Source organism: Elephas maximus, chromosome 24, assembly GCF_024166365.1.
Source record: "Elephas maximus indicus isolate mEleMax1 chromosome 24, mEleMax1 primary haplotype, whole genome shotgun sequence".
NCBI classification, from domain to species: Eukaryota; Metazoa; Chordata; class Mammalia; order Proboscidea; family Elephantidae; genus Elephas; species Elephas maximus.
The window spans coordinates 42,561,095-42,586,602 of NC_064842.1; the positions used below are offsets into that span (position 1 = coordinate 42,561,095).

Below are 25,508 nucleotides of genomic sequence, written 5' to 3' on the forward strand. Positions count from 1 at the left end.
TTAATTTTGGTTATTATATTTTTACAGTTCTATTTTTATTCTTTCTTAATCTTGCCTGATCAATTTTCATAAATTCTTGATCTCTACAGAAGTCTTCAAGCTAATCTTTTTTTTTCCTTTAAGCATAGTAACCTTATTTGTTTTATAATTTATCTCAAAATTCAAATATCTAAAGTCTTTGAGAGCTTGTTTCAGTTATCTGTCATTTCTGCTTGTTCTCACTCATGATGCATTGTGGTTTTTTTTTTAATCCTTTTTATCTTTGCCTATGTACTGTTCTTTGTCTTTGAGAATAAGAATGGTTGAATAATATAGGCTGAGGTTGCCTTCATTTAGAGAGGATTTGTATTTGCTTCTGCCAGGTGCCTAGGAGTCCTACTAGTGTATCAATTTAAATGAACAACTTAAGGATATGTGAACTACCCATGTAATGTGAAAATTGAGCTGAAAATCCCTGGGAGGGTGGTTTATTTCTTTCTTACCCTGAATATGTACCCATATAGGGACCTAGCCTAAGGAAAGAAAGTTCTCCTCTAGAATCTGTACCTTGAGTGGAGTCTGGCTTTGATTTTTGTCCCCTTTGACCTTTGAGACCATCAAAACCAAGATTCAGATTTACCCGGATTAACAGAAAACCACAAGGCAAAACTAGTTCCTACTTTCCCTTCAATTTTGGCCTGATAATTTGTTACTATCTTTCCAGTTCTTTCATCCTTTTTTGGACTTTTTTTTTAACATATTTTATCTAGAATTTTTAGTTGTTTTCTGTGGGAGGGCTGATCCAATGGTCTAGCTCACCAGTTCTGAAAATGGAAGTTTCCTACCACATAGATATTTAAATTTTTCCCATAATCTCATTTTTCCATTATTCTACTTTCCCCACCCCCAAATCATGAATACTCTCCTATGCATTAGTCTTATACTTTTGTGGTTTCATTTTTCATCTTAAATCTCTAGTTCATCATGAATTCATTTTTTATGTGGTTATTATAATTCATGTTTAAATCTGTCACCCAAATCTAATATCTCGATTATATTTCAGGAACATTGGACATCCAGAGCTATTCTGCAGTTCCAGAAGTTGTGTGGTTTGAAACCATTAGTGGGAGTAGTGGATGAATACATAGATGGAATCCTTAACATTTTTCTGTGTGATACATCCTCAAATGAAGATGTCTACTTCCATCATATTTTGAGAACAGAGGGCCATGCAATTGTATGCCAAGAAAATGTCCCTTCTAAGGTGGAGCTGTCTGTATTTTGTAATATATTTTATTCAATCTCAACACTTCAGGGTATAAGAGAATTTAATGAAGAAAGTTATTTGATTTTTCTTTAATCCTAAAAGATACCCATGAGATTCCTGCCTTCCAAATGTAGGACACTCTTAATTTTCAGATGACCAGAAGAAAACTACATTCGACTTACTGTCCTTTAGAATATGAATATTTTTATTTTAAGTAATTGGTTGAGCATTCTATATTACACCAAGGTATTTAATTCTCTGAGGTCTAACTAGAGAAGAATAAATATTCTTTTGCAATTATTTTATAGTGATGTCTGTATGACCATTAATATGGATGTTGATAATTTTTGTAACTAGAATCAACTATTTAATATGAACAAATAGACAAAAATATTTTTGGATACCCTGAGATTTTTTATATTCTTTTAATAAAATATTAAAAATGAATATGTAGAAACTTTCTAACCATTAAATTTTAGAAGATAATACATTCCACAGCAATTGAAAATTATGAAGTACTATTTCACTTTGTTTTTCTCTCTGTCATGTAATCAAACCCTTCCTCCTTTTTTTTTTTTTTTTAAATCTTAGGGTTTCAGAGAACTCAACCCTTTAGCTTTATACACTAAATCCAATCCAGGGCCAGAGGATGTTGCCTTGACAGAACTGAGTTATCCTTCCCAGCAGCACTATTTTAATGAAGACCGAGAGATAAGTCCACCATCAAAAGAGAGTGAACCACACAACCTGGTAAGAGGTTTTTGCCAATATTATTAACATTTATTGAACACTCACTATTTGCCAAGCACTATAAAAAGAATTTTAAGTATGATATTTGATCCTTATAAAATCCCTGTGAGATGGTTATCATAATTATCTTCATTTTATAGATGAGGAAACTGAGTCTTAGGAAAGTTCAGAAATTTTGCAGAGTGATCTTAACAGCTACCTTGTCTCTCATTATTAGCTGGTTTAACCCTTTGCTTCAGTCATGCTTGTATGATTTCTCCTGTGTGACTTCTCTCATACTGTAAAATCTTTTGCTGCCTTTGTGCAGTTGTGACTTCCCCTACACTAATCCAAATGCTATTCTTCTTCCCTCTATACTACTCAAGTTCTTCTTCAAGTATTGTCATTTCCTACTCTCTCTATAAACCTTTTGGCAACTCTAGTTCACAGTAATAATAATATTACTGTATATTACTCTAATCCACAGTAGTATTAATGATAATAATATTTATCGAACTTGTATTGTGCGTCAAGCACTGTTCTAAGTACTCACATATATTAGCTAATTTAAATCTTCACAACAGCCTCGCCAGGTTAGTGCTTTCATATTCCCATTTTAGAAATGTGGAAAGTGAAGTACATAGTAAGAGCTTAAATATTTTTTAAGTAAATGAACATATCCTCTGAATCTTATATTCCTCATGACAGCAAGTATTGGGCTTAAGAATATAGGATGTACAGTTGATTCTTATTATTCGCAGTAGTTATGTTCTATAATGTTCCCACAAATATTGAATTAGCCAATACTGAACCAGCCTCATTGGACCTCAGCTGAAATGTGTGCATCAGGCATCTCAGATTTTTTGCCATCTTGCTTGTCTACAAATAATGTCAAAGTGCTGTAAGTACTGATTCTAGGGTTACAAATAAATTTTAGTGAGTAAGCAAATACACAAATACAGAATCCATGAATAATGAGGATCAACTGTATTTAATTTTAACAAATAGACAAAAATATTTTTGGATATCCTGAGGTCTTTTATTTTCTTTGAATAAAATATTAAAAATTAAAAATGTTTTTTATATCTGGCTTTTAAAGTACAATCTATAGAGATGATTTTAATTTTTAGTGGGCATTTACTGATTATTAGAAAGAATGGAAAAGAAAGGCTATTTTGACTACTTGAAGATTAACCTGTATGAATATTTACTGCTGCATGTTCAAACAATATATGAATTTCAGATTTCTGGTTTACGTTAAAACTAATTGGCCTTGTTTGGTCCATAGCAATTTTAAAACTTGATTTTTTTTTTTTTTTAGTTTTTATTACTGAATTAGAAGAATTGTATTTCCTAGTTCTTAAATAGTGAATTTAATTCAGTCTTAAAATTTTGTAGAAAATTCTATCATCACTGTTAGTGTCTTCAAATAGTCAAAATTCAGTCCTGGAAATGAAATAAAGCCACCTTTTCTGCCAAAGAGATAAGGCTTAAAACCCCTTTATCCCACCCCGGTCTGTATTTTAACACATCAGTCTATATACTAAACACACAGACACAGACACACACACACACACACATACACCTGCTTCTGTATACCCCCAAACCTTTGCTGTCGAATTGATTTTGACTCACAGCAACCCTACTGGACAGAGTAGAACTGCCTTATAGGGTTTCCATGGAGCAGCTGATGGATTCAAACTACTGAGCTTTTGGTTAGCAACCAAGTTCTCAATCACTGTGCCACCAGGGCTCTATATACCCAGTCACCTGTTAATTCGTATTCATCCTTTAAGTATCCTAATAGTTAGTTGTGTTATCTCCTTCATTACATCTTCTTAGGTACTATATCTCTTCCCCAAATTATATTTTGGTCATATCTCTCTGATGGCTCTACGTTGAATATTGTATTCTGATTATCTGATTGTATGTCTTCCCACTATAGTTGGAATTCCTTTAGAGCTAGGACCTGTTACATTCGTCTTTGTATCCAAAGAGCTACTTTTTAGACATTTCATAATATGTACTCAATAAATGTTTGTTTGCCTGAACTAGTCTAGCAGAGTGGCAAGACAGGGTCATAAAGTTAGAAAATAATGTAGAATTGTATGAACCATAGTAAAAAATTCCTCCCAAAATTTAAAGGAATGTAGATTTTAGAAACAGCATTAGTATAAAAAAAAATAATAATAATAATAATTTCTCTTTCATAACTATTAGCAGGGTATTAATGATGAAAAGGCTTTAAGTCACCTTAAATCTGGGTCAGAGAAGCCATTAAAGGATTCCGAATTCAGTTCTTTGAAAACCAAAGATAAAAGCTGTGAAGAAGATCCAAAGTGGCCCAACTCAGTGCCAAAGGATCTGAAGGAAGAAAATGAGGTAGGAGAAGGAAAAGTTTGTTTTTTTTTTAATGCAATATTATTAATTACATTTAATTAAAATAGCTCTTTAAATTCTACAGCTTTCATTGTAACCAGAGCATTTCTCACAGATGAATTACAGATTCTTTCTTCAGTAACCACAAAGACTGAAGTTGGTAATATAGCCTTGATCTCAAAAAATAAAAGGCATTGTCTGATTTGATGTATTAGTTACTATCCCATAGCTTTGGGCAGTCTTAAAGAATTATGCAGTGATTAGAAACTAGTATTGAGAAACAATATTTGACATTCCAGTTCCTTTTACTTCCCATGTAAATTTTAGAATCAGCTTGTCTATATCTAAAAAAAATCCTGCTGGGATTTAATTGGAATTGCATTAAATCCATAGACAAATTTGAGAAAACTGACACACATACTATGTTGAGTCTTACAGTCTGTGAACACAGTATCTCTCTCAATATACTTTGGGTTTCTTTTATTTCTTTTATAATTTTGAGTATACAGAAACTGTGCATGTTTTATTAGGTTTAACATAAGTATTTCATTTAATTTGGGAGCTATTGTAAATGGTACTTAAAAATTTATTTCCAGTTTTCATCGCTAGAATATAGAAATACAACTGATTTTTGTGTTTTCTCTTTGTATCTTGTGAACTAACTACATTCACTTAATAGTTCTTGAAGGTTTTTTGTCAATTCCTTTGAGATTTTCTACATAGGTAATAATGTTGTCAGAATTGGGACAGCTTTAGTTCTTTCTTTCCAATCTGTCTTTTCTATTTTTCCCTGCCTTATTGCACAGGCAAGAATTTCAAGTATGATGTTTAACAGGAATTGTGTGAGAGGACATCCTTGTCCTGTTCCTAATCTTAGAGGAAAAACATTCTTTTCCCATTAAGTATGATGTTAGCTGAAAGTTTTCATATAGATGCCCTTTATCATGTAGGAGCCCTCATGGCCTGGTGGTTAAGAGGTCAGCTGCTAACTAAAAGGTCGGCAGCTGAAATCTACCAGCTGCTCCATGGAAACACTATGGAGCAGTTCTACTCTGTCTCATAGGGTCGCCATGAGTCGGAATCGACTTGACGGCAACAGGTTTGGGTTTTTTTTTTTAAATCATGTAAAGAAAGTTACCATCTATTCCTATTGTGTTGAGAGGTTTTATCATGAATGGATGTTGAATTTTGTTAAATGCTTTTTCTGCAGATATTTATATGATCAAGTGGCTTTTCTCCTTTAGTACGTGAAGATGGTATATTACACTGATAGATTTTCAAATATAAACTAGTCTGTCACTCCTATGATAAGTCCCACATATTCTTTTTATGTGTTGCTGAATTCCATTTGATAATATTTTGTTGAAGATCTTTGCATCTATTTTCATGAAGGATATTGGTCTTTGCCTAGTTTTAGTACCAGGATAATGCTAGCCTCATAAAATGAGTTGAGAAGTATTCCCTACTTTTCTGTTTTCTGGAACAGTTTATATAGAATTGGTATTCTTTCTTTTTTATTTTATAATTGAAATTTTAATTGAGATAATTGAAATACAGAGAGATGCCATACAATCTTTGTTTCCCTTGATGGAACATTTTTCAAAATTATAGTACAATATCACAACCAAGATATTGATGTTGATTGAGATTTTCCTGGTTTTACTTGTACTAATTGTGGGTGTGTTTAGTTCTATGCAATTTTAATAGGTTTATGCATATAGCACCATAGTCAAGATAACTGAACAAGGATCCCTCGTGTTGCTCTTTTATAACCACACCTATCTCCCTCCTACCACTTCCAACTCTACCATCACTAACCCCTAGCAACCACTAATCTTCTCTCCATTTCTAAAATTTTATCACTTCAAAAATGTTACATAAGTGGAATCATACAGTATGTAACCTTCTAAGATTGGCTTTTTTCATTCAATGTAATTCCCTGGAGATTCATCCAAGTTGTTGCACGTATCAGTAGTTTGTTCCTTTTTATTGCTGAGTAGTATTCCATGGCATGTATGTACCAAGTTTGTTTAACCATTTACCCACTGAAAGACATCTAGGCTGTTTCCAGTTTTTAACTATTATGAATAAAAATGCTATAAACATTTGTGTACTGGTTGTTGTGTGAACATAAGTTTTCAGGGATAAGTGCTCAAGAGTGCAGTTGCTGGGTTGTATAGGAATTGCATATTTGGTTTTGTAAGACACTGCCAAACTGTTTTTCAGAGTGGCTGTACTATTTTTCATAGCTTATGTGCCATCTGTATATCCTGTTTGGTTAAATGTCTCTTCATGTCTTTTGCCCATTTTGTAATTGGATTGTTTGGTTTTTTACTATTGAGTTTTGAGGGTTCTTTATATATTCTAGATCCTAGTCCTTTTTTGGATACATGGTTGGCAAATATTTTCTCCCAATCTGTGCATTCAAACTGCAATCTTTACCTGGAAGGCAAGAGAAAAAATTTGTAAACCTGAATTTTAAAATTTGTCCTTACAGGAACTGTATATTGTAGTTTTTTATCTTCTGATACATTCTAGGATGAGATTCCCACTGGAATGCCATGCCTGGAGTCGGTGACCATAGGTGATGATATTTGGGATGAGAACTGGTTACCTCTGCAGGCTAAAATGGGAAAAGGAGGTAATGCTGCCTCACATCTATTTACCTCAAGCCTTGGTGGAAAGAAACAATATCCGTCATGTAAAGAAATACCACAGAAGGTTAGCTCTTTGGAAAAACAGAAAACAAATCATTGCTGAAAGAAGGAAATGTAAATTTAATTGACTAACCTTCAAGAAAGCTATATATCCTGGAATTCAAAATCATTTATCAGACTAAAATTCAGAATACTTGAATTTTTTTTTTTAATGGAAGATAGTAATGGTAGGGAGGGGGACTGGATGGAGCAGGAGGGAATAGATCGTGGACTTATTGACCATGTATCTGTCTACCCTATCAGTCATTGTGATTTTTGTTTTATCTTTGACCCCCTAGTCACAGCTTCAGGTATTTATAAATAATCTAAAGAACTGTTTTCACTAATTTTACTTTTTGTTGAATTAACCTTGTAATATAACCTCTGGGCCTCTGCAGTGAGAATGTTTGCTAATATGGGGCCTAAGTATATATTTAAAATTTAATTTATTTTCCATTGGTTATAAATACAAAGAAATACCTGCAGTTAAGTTGCTCCTTAGTATTTGTGTCCTTTAAATACTAGATAATAATGAAAAATCATCTGGCCATTAAAACGATATTAAAGAAAATACCACCAACAGAGTTGTATTTGTGTTTTTCAGATCCAGGTGTTCAAAGGAATTCATGATTGGGCATGGACCAATAAAGCAAGGGGGAAAAGTTGCACTGATATAAAAAGTTAACAAATATCTTTTCTTATATAATGTACTTTGCCTCTTTGCCTTTACTTTGCCCAAGTTTTCCTCCATTTGGATCATGTGGCACTGTGTCTTGGTCTATTGTTGCATTTTTTCCCTCTATAGGATTGGTGTTTTTCTACACCCCATGATATATGGGATGATTCATGGCAGCCTTCAGGCCTTGTGAATGGAATGAAAGTAGAAGTTCAAAAACAAGAAGGATTGGGTGCTCAGGAAAAAAATACTGGCACAACCAGGATTCAAAAGGTCAATGTTTAATGAATGTTATTGTGACAGATTTGCATAGAGAAGTACTTTCATTTTTAGAAAGTAAAATTCTGATTAATGATCCTTCTCTTGGCACTTGGTAGAATACATGTACATAAATGTAAGTTGATTTTTCAGTTAATTTAAATTAATATAGTTATCTCTCGAGAAGAAAATCCAGGGCCTAGAATTAAAGTTCATTTAACCTCAGTATTAGGATTAGAAAACATTTTTCTGTAATTTAGCCATAATTTTTAAGCTGTATATCTGCTGTATCATCTAGCCCAGTTTACTTCTCTCACATTGCTTTGGCAGAAGAACTAACTGACACAGAGTACATCTGTTTTGCTGAAATACACATTATGATCATCCTGAAGACAGCAGGACAATTTGTGTGAATTGTGAAACTGGGCTACCAGGCTTCTTTACTTTTGTGTGTTACATTCAATAATGGGCTCAAGTGTAGGAGATAGGTTGAAAAAGCAACTTTGGGGAAGATGAATCCTGAGTGAAATATTCCATATAGAATACAGTTACTTTGTATAGTAACAATGATAAAGTCATACTGTATGACAGAGAATAGCCTGTTCCAGAAGTGTAGGTCATTTAAGAGCATGGATTTAGTTTTATTATAAAATAGACTTTTATGTTTTGTTTCTTGTGTAGTTTTTTTCTAATAAGAGCTTTATTGAGATATAATTTACATACCATACCATTCACCTACTTAAAGTGTACAAGTAAACATTTTTTAGTATAGTCACCGAATTGTTCAACCATCATTACAATTTTGGAACACTTCCATCATCTCCCTCCAAAACCCCTATACCCCTATACCCATTAGCAGTCACTCCCCTTCCGTATCCTCCCCCAGTCCTAAACCAAACCAAACCTGTTGTTGTCCAGTTGATTCCAACTCATAGCGACCCCCAGCCCTAGACAACCACTAATCTGCTTTCTGTCTTTATAGAATATTTTCCTATTTTAGGTATTTCATATAAATGTCATACGATATGTGGTCTTTTGTGATTGGCTTCTTTTACTTTGCATAATGTTTTCAAGGTTCACTCATATTGTAGTACCAGTACTTCATTCCTTTTTATTGCTGAATAATATTTCATTGTAAGGATATACCACATTTTATTTATTCATCAGTTGATGGGTATTTGGCCAGTTTCTACTTTCTGGCAATTATAAATAATGCTGCTAAGAATATTCAAATACAAGTTTTTGTTTGAATGTACATTTCCATTTCTCTGAGGTATATACTTAGGAGTGGCATTGCTAGCTCACGTGGTAACTCTATGTTTAACGTTTTGAGAAACTGCCAGACTATTTTCCAGAGTAGCTGCACCATTTCCTATTCCTACCAGCAGTGTATGAGAGTTTCAACTTCTTCAAATTGCATTGGATGTTTTAGGGACTTTGCATATCCGTGTAAATTTTAGGATATAGAAGAATCTTGTCAGTTTCCTCAAATAATTCTGCTGGGGTTTAAAAGCGATTAGATTGAATCTGTACACCAATTTGGGGAGAACTAATGCCCTAACAACATTCATTCCTACAATTCATGAACATAATATTATCTCCTACATTTATTTGAATCTTTAAAAAAGTTTTCTTTCAGCAGTGTTTTGTGGTTGTCAGTTTTGGGCTTTTGCATACCTTTTGTTAGATATATTCCAAGATATTTAATATTTTTATTGTTACCATAAATGATATTTTAAATTTTCATTTTCTTTTTTTTTTGCTAATATACAGAAATTCAGTTGAGTTTTTAATATTTAGCTTGTATTTAACAACCTTGCTACTTATTAATTAATTCTTATTGTAGATACATATGAATTCTTTTGGATTTTTGTTCTATGTATTCAGTCATGTGTTTTGAAAATAATGAGTGTTTTGTCTTCCCTTCTAATCTTTATATATCTGTTTCTCTCTTTCTTGCATTATGGCAGTTACTAGAACTTGTAGGACAATGTTGACTAGAAATGGTGATAGTGAACTTCTTGTCTTATTCCTGACATTCAAGGCAGAGAGTTTAATATTTTAATGTTAAGTATAATATTAGCTTATAGGTTATTGTATGTATTTGTTTCTTTGTTTCTTGATTGCTGAGAGGTTATTATGAGTAATTTTATCTGAATCTATTCAGTGATCATACAGTTTTCCTCCCTTATTCTGCTAAAGTGCATTTATTTACTTTCGAAGGTTAGGCCAACTTTATATTACTGGAGTAAATCCCATTTGATCATTATATGTTATGCTTTTTATATATCACTGGATTCAATTTGTTAAAACTTTAACATTTTTGTGTAGATGTCCATGAGAGATAAAACCAAAAATAACAAAACCAGTTGCCGTTGAATCAATTCCAATTCTAACTGATAAAGATTATTTAATTATTAATGAGAATTAATATAACTGAAAAATCACTTAACAATATTAATTTTTTAAAGCAAAAACAATAATACTAGCATGAAGTTGCTTATCATGTATTAATTTCTGAGGAATCTGTATTCATGTCCCCTTTTTATATTTGTAATGTGTTCTAACGTATGGCATATGTTTTAAAGAGTAAGTAGTCATTTATATTTAACCACATATTTACTTGTTCTGGTGCTTATCATTCCTTCCTGTGGTTCCATACTTCTATCTGGGATCATTTTCTTTCAGCCTGATGGACTCCCTTTAGTGTTTCTTATAGTGCAGGCCTCCTTGATGACAAGATTTTGCTCAAGTTTATTTAATCTTGGTCATGGATTAAATCGTGTACCCCAAAAAACTTGGTGAGGCCATGATTCCTAGTATTGTGTGATTGTCCATCATTTTGTCATCTGGTGTAATTTTCCCATGTGTCATAAATCCTACCTCTATGATGTTAATGAGGCGAGCTTAGAGGCAGTTGTGTTAATGAGGCAGGACTCAATCTACAAGATTAGGTTTTGTCTTAAGCCAATCTCTTTTGAGATATAAAAGAGAGAAGATAGCAGAGAGACATGGGGACCTCATACCACAAAGAAAGCAGCAACGGGAGCAGAGCGCAGCCTTCGGACCTGGGGGTCCTGCGCAGAAAAGCTCCTAGACCAAGGGAAGATTGATGACAAGGACCTTCCTCCAGAGCCAACACAGAAAGAAAGCCCTCCCCTGGAGCTGACGCCCTGAGTTAAGACTTCTAGCCTACTAGACTGTGAGAGAATAAAATTCTGTTTGTTAAAGCCATCCCCTTGTGATACTTCTGTTGTAGCAGCACCAGATGACTAAAACAATCTTATTTTTTGATGGGTGTGTTTCCATGGGTATGGAATTTTAGACTGGCACTTTTTTCTTTCAACCCTTTGAAGATGTCATTCCATTGCCTTCTGGCTTCTTCTGAAATGTTAGCTATCAGTGTTGTTACTGCTCCTTTGAAGATAATGTCTCCCCCCCCCCTCGCCCGCCCCCAGCTTCTTTTAATATTTTTCTCTTTGGCTTTGGTGTTCAGCTATTTGATTATAATATATCTAGATGTGATTTTATTTGGATTTATCCTGTTGTGGTTCATTAAGCTCATTGAATTAGAAAGTTAATAAGCTTCATCATTTTTGGAAAATTCTGCCCCATTATCTCATCAGATAGTGCTTCTGCCTCATCTTTCTACTTAACTGCTGTCATTTCAGTTATACATATGCCAAAACTTATGGTTGATTCCCAAATGCCTATTGGATTGTGTTCTTTTGTTTATATTCCCACTCCCCCCCGCCAAGTGCTTCAGTTTGGAGATTTTCCATGGATTCTTCTTCCATTGTACTAAGTGCCTTAATTCTGTCGTCTTTGGGATCCATTCAGCTGTTAAACATATCCATTGAATTCTTGACTTCAGACATACCATTTTTCAGTTCTGGAATGTCCATTTGATTCTTTTTTACAGATTCCGATTCTCTGTTTAAATTCTCCGTATTTTCATCTATTTTTTCCATTATTTTCCCCTACCTTCTTGAACATGTTAATCATAGTTATTTTAAAGTCCCTTTCAGATAATGCCAATATTTGAATCATTTTGGGGTCTGCACCTATTGTCTTTTCTCTGACTCTGTCTTTATTTGATCCTGTTATTTTGGGAGGAGGGTCATGCTTCATGGTTTTTTAAATTGAATGTTGGAAATTATAGAAGCTTGGATGAGTTATATTCCTCCAAAGAGGGTTAAATTGTCTTTTAGCTAACAGATACCAGCAAATAACTTGACATATATCTCACACTTGGTTTTAGGCTTTGTTAGGACTGCTCTATGTTACTTTTGTTCTTACCTTTTAGGTGTGACTCTGACTCCTAAAGCATGGTCCTTCTTGGGATCTTAGCTGAAAGTCTGGAGAGTTTGCCAAAGGTCCTCCACCTTGGTGGGACTCAAACTCCACCCTGTCTCCTCCGTACCACAGCTGATGAAATTTCTACTCGTATCTTTTAGCCTCCCAGCTGCCTTGTTTTGTTGGATTTCTTGATTTCTTGTAATTTCACTCTGTGTATATGCAGTTTAGGAGTTGGTCAAAAACTTGAAGAGGATTTGTAAGCAGGTTTTTAGATTCTTCCACTATTCCCTTTTCTCTGGGATCGTACTCTTTAAGGCCCAGCTGTTTTGTCAGTCTCAAACTCTGATCTCTGTTTCCTCAGTTGGTAAGACTGCCGCTTTCTGCTTGGACTGTACCCCGTACCGTGATTTGGAAAATGCCTTCAGTTAAAAAGCTGAGGTCATTATGGAACTCACCTCATGTTTCGAAGTCCTCCCTGAGTTGGTTGTTCTCCAGTGCCTTCAACCATTTCAAAATACTTTTTCTCCAGTGTTATAATTTTTGAGGGGAGAAGGTTAGTCTGATTAAGTTATTGCATCGTGACTGGAACTGGAAGTCTCAGTATACATTATTTTTTTGATAGCAACTTATAGGTTTAAGTCCAGGAATCATAAGGTTTGTAGAACATCCATCTCTGATTCTCTGTATCCTCAGTAATTGAATTCCTATTAAATAAATATATTCTGGCCTTTTCAACTAATAAAGCTAATTTTCCAATTGCTAACCCATAAGAAGTTGTGAAGTTTGTAGTAATTAAGAGTCACATCTCTAGAGTTAAATTTCTGGGTTTAGATCGTGGCTTCCAGTAGTTATCTCTGTGATCTTGACAAGTCAATAAGATAATATTAATAATTTCTGACATTAAGCACTTATTATTTGTCTGCCCCTGTTCTGAGCACTTTACATATGTGTATCTGTAAGATCATTTAACCCTCACAATCCAAAAGGTGCTGTACTCAGCATTATAGATGAAAAAAATGAGACAAACAGATTAAGTAACTTGCCCCAGGTCATACAGTAAGTGGTAGAGCCAGGATTTGAATTCAAGTAGTCCCAGAGTGTGAGGTCTTACAACTTTGTTGTACCACTTCATGTGATATGGGTAATAATAATGTACTTCCTTTGGAGTTTTTGGGTGTATTAAGTGAGATGAAGCTCTAGTGTAGTGCCTTGCTTATAGTAAGTACTCAGCAGCTGATAGAAGTAGTAATAATAACAACAGTAGTAATGGCAGTATTATTAATATGGTTAGTGCTAGCTTGAAAAATTATTCATCTAGGTGTTCAAAAGAATTCACGATGTTTTTTCTTTGTTTTTGAGGTGTTGCAACAATTTGGAGAAAGGCCTAGATATTAAATATGGGAAATTTCTGTAATTTTTCAAAAATTGGGAATAAGTTGGCTTATGTAACATCAGGCTTGAGGTTCTATAATTGATTATTATAGAGATCATTTATGAAAATCTAGAAGAGGAAGCAGCGGTCATCATTTCTGATCTTGGAGGGAATTCACTAAGAATAAACATTAATATCATTACTTTAATAATTTCTGGGTTCAGGTGTTAGGGAAATGTATAATATACCCTATATAGCTGGACTTCAACAAGCATTTGAGAATGTCACCCATTATTTCTTTGTGGACAGTTACAGTTTAGAGGAGGAGCTGTTTGACCTCTAGTAGAAGGAACAGTACTGTGTTCTCAACCATATCCTTCTAGTATTTTGACATTTACTGGTTTAAAGTTACAGAAGGTGTCCACTTATAACAAAAATTATAGGTGATGTGAAGTTGGGAAAAAACACATGAATCTATTGGATGGAAGCTCTCCAGTCACCCTTCAACAAGTGGGTGGCTTTAACAAAGAGAAATGTATTCTCTCACAGTTTAGGAGGCTAGGAGTCCAAATTCATGGTGCCAACTCCAGGGGAAGACTGTCTCTGTCTGTTCTGTGAGAAAGTCCTTGTCATCAATCTTCCTCTGGTGTAGGAGCTTCTCAACGCAGGGACCCCAGGTCCAAAGAACATGCTGTACTCCTGGCACTACTTTCTTGATGGTAAGAGGTCCCCATATCTCTCTGCTTGCTTCTCTCTTTTATATCTCAAAAGAGATTGACTTAAGACATAACCTAATTTTGTAGATTGAGTTCTACCTCATTAACATAACTGCCTCTAATCATGCCTCATTAACATCATAGAGGTAGGATGTACAACACATAGGAAAATTACATCAGATGACAAAATGGTGGACAATCACACAATACTGGGAATCATTCAAGTTGACATATATTTTTTAGGGACACAGTTCAATCCATGACAATATATGCATATATAGAATGAATGCAGCATCAAGAGTCAAAGAAGACTCATTAACAACCTACAATATGCAGACAATATAACCTTGTTTTCTGAAAGTGAAGAGGACTTGAAGCACTTACTGATGAAGATCAAAAACTGCAGCCTTCAGTATGGATTACACAGCAAATTGATAAAGATAGACATTGCTAAATTAAACATATGAAATGTCAGCTAAGGCTGATTGCTTATACGCTATAGTCTCAATCTTAGTTTAAAAACTAATTTCCAAACTGTGAGTCAGCCAGAATATTCCTAAGACTGAACGCAGAAGTCCGTTGGTAGGAGAAGCATTTGAGATGCTAAGGAATTTACCATCTTTTTGTTTCCTAAAATTTTCAGGTCCTTAATGCCTCTTCGGAAACTCTGGTGGTGTAGTGGTTAAGTGCTACCGCTGCTAACAAAAAGGTCAGCCGTTCCTTGGAAACTCTATGGGGCAGTTCTACTCTGCCCTGTAGGGTTGCTGTGAGTTGGAATTGACTCAACGGCAGTGGGTTTGTTTTTTTTGGTTTTAATGCCTTTTCAGATTACAACTTTTACCACTTTTCCTTACAACTGGACCAGTAAACAACATCATGATAAACGGAGAAAATATTGACGTTGTGAAGGATTTCATTTTACTTGGTTCCAGTCAACACCCTTGGAAACACCAGTTAAGAAATAAAATGCCGGGGGAAGGGCAGAGCCAAAATGGCACCCTAGACAGATGCACCATGCCATCTCTCTGCAGCAAAGACCTGGAAAACTAATTAAAACAGATACAAATATCAGTCCTGGAACCCTAACCATCAAAAGAAGGGATAAAGAACTAGATCAGACATTGAATGGAAGAAACTGAAGGAGAACAGAGAACAAGGAGAGATATGAAGTCAAACTCCCCTGCCAACTAACATGGCATAATGATGCTATCCTGGAGCACAGCCAACAACAACCCCGGACAGGGAGTATGGGAAGGCAACTTCACAGAGCTCCCAACAGGAGACAGCACCTGGTAACCAGAGAAACATGCTTTCCCACCCCTCACCCTTCTGCCTCATATGCCACCTCACTCCCCTTCCTGCTGGCCGGGATCCACCCCAGTCCCTAAACCCTGGCTACTGCCACATCACCTCCTTTTTTCTCTCCTTTCTTCCCCCTAGCCCCGTATGGTACCTGCACCCCTTCCCACCAGCCCCCGCCACACCATCGTGGCTAAAGCATTCTGGAGCTTAGGCCCACCACCGCACCGGGCCTCCATTGCACCTCCCCTCCCACCCCTTTACCAACTGCTGAATGGTGAACCCATAGCACTCCCAGTCCTACACCCCCGCCCATCTGGCGAGGGGCTGTGCATATTCCCACACCACTGGACCAACATCAGGAGGCAGACAGCACCCACCCAGTGCATCTTCAGCCACCTCACCAAACCAGTGTACAGCAAAGAAGGCTCTCCCTGCCTGCTGCTGCCCTGCATCCCAGACAAAATGGCAACAGCTATTGTGCAAACAGATGAGCAAGCAGCAAAGCATGCCCAGCCCACCCACCCTGACATATCAAAACAAAAAGCAGGATGAAAAAACAAACATACAATCAATAAATAAAATAATGTCAATATCTCAGAGGCACCAGACAATACCAAAACATAAAAAAAGCAGGAAAAGATTGCTCCAGCAGTGAACAAAATAATCTCATAACCTTCCAGTAGAAAAGAAGGCAGTGAAACTACCTGAGATGGAATTCATAAGAGTAATATTTAGGGCTCTCCAAGAGATTAGGAAAGAGATAAAGGAAAACACAGACAAAACCAAGGAAAAAATGGCCAAAGTCAAGGAAAACAGGGACAAAGCAATAGAATTCGAGAAAATGATACAAAAACAAAATGTCAAAATAAACTATTAGAAATCATACAGATCAGCAAGTAGAAATCCAAAAGATAAACAGCAAAATTTCAGAAATGGACAACTCAATAGAAGGTTTTAGGAGCAAATTTGAAACAATGGAAGACAGAATCAGATTGAAAACAAATACATGTTTGAGGAAAAATCAGAAAAGAATGAAGAAAATCTAAGAATTATGTGGGACACAATCAAGAGCAAATTTGTGCGCGATCAGAGTTTCAGAACGGGAGAAAATGGAAAACACAGAGAAGATTGTTGAAGATTTTTTTGCAGAAAACTTCCCAAATATCATAATAGATGAAAAGCTGACCATCCAAGAAGCTCAATGAACTCCATACAGGATAGACCCGAAAAGAAAGTCACCAAGACATAATCACATTTGCCAAAACCAAAGACAAAACAAGAATGCTGAGAACCGCTTGAGAAAAACAAAAAGTCACATATAAAGGGGAAACAATAAGACTATGATTACTCAGCAGAAACTATGCAGGCAAGAAGGCAATGGGATGACATACATAAAACCTAAAGTGATTGGCAAACAAAATGTCAGTGGCTTGAAACCACCAGAGGCTCCACGGGAGAAGATGTGGCAATCTAATTCCGTAGAGGTTTACAGCCTTGGAATCCCTAGGGGGTTGCTAAGAGTTAGGATCGACTCAATGGCAGTGGGCTGAAAGAAAAAAGCTGCCAGCCAAGAATAATATATCCTGCAAAATTCTCCCTCAACTACGATGGCAAAATTAGGACATTTCCAGATAAACAGAAACTAAGGGAATTCTTGAAAACCAAACCAAATTAATAAGAAATATTAAAGGGAGTCTTTTGATTAGAGAATCAACAACATTGGACAACAACCTGATTCCAGGACACAGGATAGCATCAGCCAGATACCAACCTAGGTAAAGAACTCTCAATAATAAAACAAAGCTAAAAGACTTAAACCAGGGAAACAGAGACAACAATCTATAAATGATGAAAATGTCAAAACAATAAAAGGGGGAATAAACAGTATAAGTAGAGAACTCGCAAATGGAGAGGAAGTCAAAGTGATATCAAGTAATGAAAGACTGGTTCAAACTTAGGAAGGTAACTACAAAGAAAGTTAACCTATTCATCAAAATTAACATGGAGAAAAACGTAAAGACTCAGTCAACACAAAACATATAATAATGAAAGAAAAGATAATCCACAAACAAAAGGAAAGCAGCACAGGAAAGTGGGAAGAACAAAGAAAACATCAGCACCACAAAAATAGCTCAACAATATGACAAATAAACTCATACCATTCGCTAATCACACTGAATGTAAATGGTTTAAAGGCACCAGTAAAGAGACAGAGAGTGGCAGAATGGATAAAAAAAAAAACAGAGCCATCAATATGTTATCTACAAAAGACACACCTTTTATACAAAAAGATAAATATATTAAAATTCAAAGGATGGAAAAAAATTTCAAGCAAACATAAACCAAAAAAAAAAAAACAAATACATGGAAACTGAATAACAGACACTTTGTGTAAAAACCACTGAGTATTAGAAGAAATGAAAGAGGGAGTCAAAAAGGAGAATGAAAACACATCATACCAAAACCCTTGGGACACAGCAAAAGCAGTGCTCAGAGGTCAATTTATAGCAATAAATGCAGCCATCAAAAAAGAACAGGCCAAAATCAAAACTTTAGCCCTACAATTCTTAAATAGGGAGCAGCTAAAGAAGCCCACAGGCACCAGAAGATAGGAAATAATAAAGATTAGAGCAGAAATAGAGAACAGAAAAACAACAGAACCAACAATACCAAAAGTTGATTCTTTGAAACTTTTAACAAAATTGACAAGCCATTGGCCAAACTGACAAAAGTAAAACAGGAGAAGAAACAAATAACCCACATAAGAAATGGAGATGAGGGACATTACAACAGAACCAACAGAAACAAGAAGTATCATTACAGCACTGTGAAAAATTGTACTCCAACAAAGTTGAGAACCAAAAGGAAATAGACAAATTTCTACCTACCTAAACTAACATGAACTGAAATACAAAATCTGAACAGATCCATAACGAGAAGAGAATGAAGAGGTGATATAAATAAATAAATAACCTCCCAACAACAACAAAAAAAAACCCTGGCCTGGACAGTTTCACTGAAGAATTCTACCAATCATCAGAGAAGAGCTCACACCAGTACTACTCAAACTATTTCAGAGCATAGAAAAGGAGGAATACCCTTGAATTCATTCTGTGAAGGCAGCATAACCCTAATAACAAAGCCAGACAAAGACACCACAAAAAAATAAAATTACAGATCAATATTTCTCATGAATATAGATGCAAAAATTCTCAACAAAATTCTAGCCAATAAATTCAGCATCATATCAAAAAAATAATACACCATAACCAAGTGGGATTCATACCAGGTATGCAAGGATGGTTCAACATTAGACAGCCAGTCAACCTAATCTACCACATAAATAGAACAAAAGAATCACATGATCATCTCAATCAATGCAGAAAAACCATTTGATAAAATCCAACACCCATTCCTGATAAAAACTCTCAATAAAATAGGAATAGATGGGAAATTCCTCAATGTATAAAGGATATCTGTACAAAACCAACAGCCAACATCATTGTCAATGGAGAGAGGCTGAAAGCATTCCTCCTGAGAACAGGAACAAAACAAGGATGCCCTTTCTCATCATTCCTATTTAATATTGTGCTAGAAGTCCTAGCTAGAGCAATAAGGCAAGAAAAAGAAATAAAGTACATCCAAATTGGAAAGGAAGAAGTAAAACTATCCCTATTTGCAGATGATATGATCTTATAGAAAGAAAATCCCAGGGACTTCACAAGAAAGCTACTGGAACTAATAAAAGAATGCAGCAGAGTGGAAGGGTACAAGATTGACACAAAAATCACTTGGATTCCTCTACAGCAACAAAGAGTACTCTGAAAAGGGAATCAGGAAAACAATACCATTTATAATAGCCAGTGAAAAGATAAAACACTTAGGAATAAATCTAAGCAGGGAAGTAAAAGACCTACAAAACACTATTGCGAGAAACCAAAAGAGACCTACATAAATGGAAAAACGTACCATGCTCATGTATAGGAAGACTCAACATTGTGAAAATGTTAATTCCACCTAAAGCCATCTATCGATACAGTAAAATCCCAGTCCAAATACCAACAGCATTCTTTAATGAGATGACAAAACTAATCACCAACTTTATATGGAAAGGAAAGAGGTCCCAGATAAGCAAAGCATTATTGAAGAAAAAGAATAAAGTAGGAAGCCTCATATTACATCATCTCAGAACCTACTGTATAGCCCAAGGTACTGGTACAACAAAGACACATAGACCAAGGGAACAGAATTAAGAACTCAGTTGTAAATCCATCCACTTATGGTCAGCTGATTTTGACAAAAGTCCATTAAATGGGGGAAAGGCAGTCTTTTTAACAAATGGAGCTGGCAAAACTATGTCCATCTGTAAAAAAAAAAAAAAAAACAGGACCCATACCCACACCACACACAGAAACTAACTCAAAATGGATCAAAGACCTAAACGATGAAAATCATGGAATAAAAAAATAGGAACAATGGTAGGGGCCCTAATACATAGCATAAATAGAATATAAACCATAACTAACAATGCATAAACACCAGAAGATAACTGGGAACTCCTAAAAACGAAACACGCTTATAAAAAGACGTCACCAAAAAAGTAAAAAGAGAACTTGCAGACTGGGGAAAAAATTCAGCCACGACATATCTGACAAGGGTCTAATCTCTAAAATCTGTAGACTATTCCAACACTTCAACAACAAAAAGACAATGCATTTAAAAAACGGGCAAAGAATATGAACAGACACTTCACCAAAGAAGACATTCAGGTGGCTAACAGACACATGAGGAAATGCTCGCAATCATTAGCCATTAGAGAAATGCAAACCAAAACTACAGTGAGATACCAACTCACCCTGACATTACTGACACTAATAAAAAAAAAAAAAAAAGTTGTAGAAGTTGTGGGAAGATTGGGATTCTTATGCACTGCTCATGGGAATGTAAAATGGTGCAACCACTATGGAAAATGACATGGTGCTTCCTTAAAAAGCTAGAAATAGAAATACCATACAATCCAGCAATCCCATTCCTAGGAATATATCCTAGAGAAATAAGCTGTCACACGAATAGACATATGCACATTCATGTTCACTGCAACATTATTCACAATAGCAAAAGATGGAAACAATCTAAATGCCCATCAATAGATGAGTGAATAAACAAATTATGGTGCATATACACAATCGAATACTATGCAAAGATAAAAAACAATGTTGAATCTGCGAAATATCTCACAACATGGATGAATCTGGAGGGCATTATGCCAAGTTAATCACAAAAGGACAAATACTGTATAAGACCACTATTATAAAAACCCAAGAAAATGTTTACACACAAAAAAATCTTTGATGGTTAAGGTGGGGGGAGGGAGGGAAAGCACTAAATAGTAGACAAGTGTGAAGGGAAAGACAACACACAATATAGGGGAAGTCAGCACAACTTATGACCAAGGCAAAGTCATAGAAGCTTCCTGGACACATCCAAACACCTTGAAGTACCTAGTTACTGGAGCTGAGTGCTGGGGACCATTGTCTTGGGGGACATCTAGGTCAATGGGCATATAAAATGTTCTACATCCTACTTTTGGTGAGTATTGTCTGGGGTCTTAAAAGCTTGCCAGCAGCCGTTTAAGGTACATCGATAGGTCCCATTCCCATCTGGAGCAAAGAAGAATGAAGAAAACCAAAGACACAAGGAATATATTAGCCCAAAGGACTAATGGGCCACGTAAACCACAGCCTCCACCAGCCTGAGCCCAGAGGAACTAGATGGTGCCCAGCTACCACCACCAATATCTCTGACAGGGAACATAGAGGAGCATCCCAGACAGAGCAGGAGGAGAATGTAGAACAAAATTCAAATTCACACACAAACAAAAAAAGACCAGACTTACTGATCTGACAGAGATGGAGGAAGCCCCAAGACTATGGTCCCCGGACATCCTGCTAACTCAGAACTGAAACCATTCTCAAAGTCCATCTTTTAGCCAAAGATTAGAGAGGCCTATAAAACAACACACTTGAGGAACATGCCTTTTAGTTCAGTCAAGTATACAAGACCAAATGGGCTACTACTGCCCAAAAACAAAGATGAGAAGGCAGGAAGGGACAGGAATACTGGACATACGGACACAGAGAACCTGGGCTGGAAAGAGAAGGGGGGAGAGTGCTGACACAATGCAGAGATTGCAAGCAATGTCACAAAATTTGTGTATAAATTTTTGAGAAACTAATTTGCACTGTAAACTTTCACCTAAAGCACAATAAAATTAAAAGAAAAAAATAAAAAATAAAACACTGTATTGCATTGGGCAGATCTGCTGCAAAAGACTTCTTTAAAGTGTTGAAAAGCAAAGATGTCACTTTGAGGACTAAGGTGCACCTGACCCAAGGGAAAAAAAAAAGGTATTTTCTGTTACCTCATATGCATGGAAAGTTGGACAATAAGGAAGACCGAAGAAGAATGGATGCCTTTGAATTACGGTGTTGGCAAGAATATTGAATATACTAAAAGAAGAACAAGCCTGTCTTGGAAGAAGTACAGCTGGAGTGCTTCTTGCAAGCAAGGAAGCGAGACTTCATCTCATATACTTAGGACAAGTTACCAGGAGGGCCTAGTCCCTAGAGAAGGACATCATGCTTGGTGAAGTAGATGGTCTGCAAAACAGAGGAAGACCCTCAACAAGATGGGTTGACACAGTGGCTGCAACAATGGGCTCAAACAGCTAGCCATTGTGAGGATGTCGCAGGACGGGTCAGTGTTTACTTCTGTTATACATAGGGTTGCTCTAAGTTGGAAACCTAACAACATATATAAAACATGTTAAATTTCACCATATTTATTCATTTCATTGCCTTAACCTATTTTTCAGTTTGGTTAACTGAGGTCTCGCACCTGAGTTTACATAAATAAAAGCCACCAGAAAAAGTATGAGAAGGAACCAACATAATTTAACAGCAACATGTGTGAAAAGTTTAAGTAAATAGTAAGCTCAGAAAAAGAAAAACATGTTGTTCATGCCTCTTAAAGTTAATGCAATCTCGTTGTGTGCACTGAGTCGATTTTGACTCATAGCAACCCCATGTGACAGAGTAGAGCTTATATAGGGTTTTGTAGGCTATAATCTTTAAGAGAGCAGATCACCAGGTTTTTCACTCTCATGGAGAGGCTGGGTGGGTTTAAACCACCAATCTTTTGGATGGCAGCTGAGCACTTAACCATTGTGCTGCCAGTTAACCTTAGAGTTCAGTAAACGAGGAGCTTGCTAGTCCTGCTCTTTATGTCCATCAGACATGTGTCAGTTGATGGACGTTTGTGTTGTTTCCACCTTTTGGCTACTGTGAATAATGCTGCTGTTAATATTCATACTCAAGTTTTTGTGTGAACTTATGTTTTCAATTCTATTAGGTGTGTACCTAGGAATGGAATTCCTGGGTCATGTGCTTATTCTGTGTTTTAATCTTTTGAAGAACTGCCAGTCTGTTTTCCAAAGCAGTTGCAACATTTATATTCCCACCAGTAATGTGTGAGGGTTCCAATTTGTCTACATCCTTGTAAACACTTGTTATTATCTGTTTATTATTACTGTTGTTATTATTACTATAGCCATCCTACTGTATGTGAAGTAGTATCTTATTATAGTTTCAGGCAATCCTTTTTATAGCATATGTTCATATTTCAAGAAATCATGAACATTTTTCTTAAAGGTCTGACACTAACCTCTAGTTCCATCAAGGTATACTTCCAAACAGTTATGAGGGGGTCAGTCATTGATAACTGTTTTGTGTTGTTAGCTGCTGCCAAGTTGGCCTCCAACTCATGGTGACCCCATGCACAGTGGAACAAAACACTGCCCAGGCCTGTGCCATCCCCGTGATCAGTTGTAGATTGGATCATTGTGTTCCATAGGGTTTTCACTGGCTGATTTTATCCAGAAGTAGATCGCCAGGCGTCTCTTCCTAGTCCATCTTAGTCTGAAGCTCCACTGAAACCTGTTCAGCATCATAGCAACACACAAGCCTTCACTGTGAGACAGATGGTAGCTATGCATAAGGTGCACTCGCCAGGTAAAGATCCCAGATCTGCCTCAAGGAAGGCAAGAATTCTACCACTGAACCACCACTACCCCCTGTTGATAACTATTGCTACTCAAATTATAATGTGCATATAAATCACCTGAGAATCCTATTAAAATACAGATTTTGATTCAGCATATCTGGAATGGGGACCAAAGTTCTCCATGTCTAACAAGCTCCCAGGTGATGCCAATGCTGCTAGTCTGGAAACCATACTTGTTTGAGAAGCAAGGGTCTAGAGGAAGAGACTCCTGTTTTTTAATTAAGGGCTTAAATTGACTACCGGTTGCTGTAAGAGCTTGGCTACTAACCAAAAGGTCGGCAGTTCAAATCCACCAGCTGCTTCTTGGAAACCCTGTGGAACAATTCTACTCTGTCCAGTAAGGTCACTATGAATCGGAATTGACTTGATGGCAATGGATTTTTTTGGTACAGCTTGCTATCAAGTCGATCCCAAGTCATAGTGACCCTATAGGACAGAGTAAAACTGCTGCATAGGATTTCCCAGGCTGTAATCTTTATGGAAATTCCTGTTTGTTTGTTTGTTTGGTTTTGGTTTTGATTTAATCTTTATGAAAGCAGACTGCCAAATCTTTCTCCCATGGAGTGGCTGGTGGATTTTAACTACCGACCTTTTGGTTAGGTTAGCAGCTGAGCTCTTAACTGTGCCACCAGGGCTCCTTAAATTGACCACAAGTATGTCCTTTCAAAATGTCATACCAATTTAGAAGGCATTCAGGGTGAAAAGTTATCAGAATACATCTTAAGTATATGTTTTAACAATGTATCTTTCTTTAAAATATTTATCCTGACAGAAAAATGATAGTTTTTAAATTGTTTCTAATTTTGATTGTTATTAAACAACTGAAAATAGGCAGCAAGGCATAGTGTAAAAGACACTGGTCTGGGAGTTCCATAATCTGGGGGGAACTGTTCCTTTACCACTGACTAAATTTGCAAGTTTGAGCAAGTTACCTTTTGGGTACCTCAGTTTGTCCATCTTCGAATACTGTTTTGGACTAGTGATCTTTCTTGGCTCTAAAAATTTGTGATATTAATATTTACTTAATTGCCATCACAGCTTTATTGAAAGAGCTCACTGATGCTTGGTCTCACTTTAAGTGAGAATAAACTTAAAGGGTAACTAAAGCATAACATGGAAGTTGTATTGACTAAGGGAAAATTTGAAATCAGGTTTTTGGTTTCCTTAAATAGCATATAATATTGTATAGCTATCTGGAGTTTTAGAGTTTTGTCTTTGTTGCCAAAAAAAAAAAAAAGAGTATCCACACAGCCATTTGTATATTATGTAATTACACAAGCCACAGTCATGCCAGTGATTTTTAAAATGGGTCACTGTAGATTTTTGCCACAGAAAGAAAATCAAATGATATTAAATGCCTACTACACATGAGCCTGAAAGACACACAAACCCAAATTTTCTGTTTATGTAATTATTATTTCAGCTTGCTCTAGGCAGATTCCAGACTGTGAGCCACTTAAGTCAGTGTGTTATAGTCTGGTCCTAATGGGCCCCGCTTTAGTCATATTAATACCTTTTAATATCACAGAAGATAAACACTGATAAGATACCTACTTTCACAACCTTGAAAACCCTATGGAGCAGTTCTACTATGCACACATAGAGTCAGCATGAGTTGGAATTGACTCAATGGCACTAACAACAACAACATACTTACTTTAGCAATGACTCTGTGGTAGGATAAAATGTAGGATCTGACTTCTAATAGTTAAAT

The 25,508-nt window shown here is 36.1% G+C and overlaps 1 protein-coding gene across 7 annotated transcripts in view; it reads left to right on the forward strand.

Moving 5' to 3' along the window:
• TDRD5 (tudor domain containing 5) overlaps positions 1–25,508 on the forward strand; it is a 102,165-nt gene that overhangs the window by 70,237 nt on the left and 6,420 nt on the right. For 5 of the 7 annotated variants that reach the window (XM_049868402.1, XM_049868404.1, XM_049868406.1 and 2 more), the window contains 5 exons: positions 1,043–1,243; positions 1,838–1,996; positions 4,196–4,357; positions 6,893–7,075; positions 7,856–7,999. In XM_049868402.1, the coding sequence (XP_049724359.1) occupies positions 1,043–1,243; positions 1,838–1,996; positions 4,196–4,357; positions 6,893–7,075; positions 7,856–7,999 (849 nt within the window). The remainder of the gene's footprint in view (positions 1–1,042; positions 1,244–1,837; positions 1,997–4,195; positions 4,358–6,892; positions 7,076–7,855; positions 8,000–25,508) is intronic. The other 2 variants (XM_049868405.1, XM_049868408.1) reach the window with 2 other exon arrangements.